Here is a 1401-nt window from a genome sequence, read left to right on the forward strand (position 1 = left end):
TTGGTTCTACAGAACTAGTAAATAACCTACCTTTCTGACCATGTTTAAGTGATAACTTGGTTCTACAGAACTAGTAAATAACCTACCTTTCTGACCATGTTTAAGTGATAACTTGGTTCTTGGTTCTACAGAACTAGTAAATAACCTAGCTTTATGACCATGTTTAAGTGATAACTTGGTTCTTGGTTCTACAGAACTAGTGAATAAGCTACCTTTATGACCATGTTTAAGTGATAACTTGGTTCTTGGTTTTAATGTACACACCATAATATCATACATGGGTTAAATACACCACGACGTTGTAACATGTACACACCATAATATCCTACATAGGGTAAATACACCACCACGTTGTAACATGATCACACATCATTGTGTATACTCCAGTATACAATACAAAATTTGAAATATATATATATACTAATTACGTTTCAAAATTTTGGCACGCTATATTATTGAAAAAAATAATGTCTTATTCTTCAATATTCAGTAAAGTTGTATGGACCCGATAGGAAGCTGAACATTACCGACTGTTAGTGTTAATTAAACCGAACCGAAAGTTGTCGAAAACATTATGATAAATACTAAAAACGAGGCCCAGACTGTTCTAAACTAAACTGGGGGTGTAAGGCTCGTGATTATGAATTGCTAAAACGAAAATCCCATGAAAGTGATTAAAAAAGGATGAATTTTGAAAAAACCTGTTGAACACTAGGGAACGGATCGGTTACCATAGCTACACGCCGTTCGTTCAGGCACGACGAACGAGGGGGAAAAAAAAAAAAAACATCAACAAAAGAGAGGTTTTTAAAAATTTCATACCTGCAAATAGATGACCGAAACCTGGGTATCCTGGGTAACTCGCCCGTCCGTAGCTATAGGCCGGGAACCCTACTGAAGACAGGGGGGTACACAGGACGTCAGAATCTAAACCAAAACCCAACACTTCTGAATTCAGAAACTCATTATTTAAGTGTATATATGTTTTTATATAGAATATATAACAAATTCTTGTTCTTAATTATCAAACAAACACACAAATCACTTTATTAACACTGATCCGTATCGACATGAGAATGTAGAAGCGTTCTATATATATATATAACAGAAAAGAAAAAACATTTACGCTATTATTATAATATTACATGTCGTTCACCAGGTAATATCATAAAGGTAGCTTATTCACTAGTTCTGGTTACAACGTGGTGGTGTATTTAACATGCACACCATAATATCCTACATCATGTTACAACGTGGTCACACCATAATATCCTACATGGGTTAAATACACCACCACGTTGTAACATATACACACCATAATATCCTACATGGGTTAAATACACCTTATCACGTTGTAACATATACACACCATAATATCCTACATGGGTTAAATACACCACC

The 1401-nt window shown here is 34.8% G+C and overlaps 1 protein-coding gene across 1 annotated transcript in view; it reads right to left on the reverse strand.

Annotated features, from left to right (window-relative positions):
* LOC111083448 (RNA-binding protein Musashi homolog Rbp6-like) overlaps positions 1-1401 on the reverse strand; it is a 15993-nt gene that overhangs the window by 10455 nt on the left and 4137 nt on the right. Inside the window, exon 4 of the mRNA XM_022379970.1 lies at positions 823-927. Coding sequence (XP_022235678.1) covers positions 823-927 — 105 coding nt within the window. The remainder of the gene's footprint in view (positions 1-822; positions 928-1401) is intronic.

The sequence above is a fragment of the Limulus polyphemus genome, unplaced genomic scaffold (genome assembly GCF_000517525.1).
Source record: "Limulus polyphemus unplaced genomic scaffold, Limulus_polyphemus-2.1.2 Scaffold9565, whole genome shotgun sequence".
NCBI lineage: Eukaryota > Metazoa > Arthropoda > Merostomata > Xiphosura > Limulidae > Limulus > Limulus polyphemus.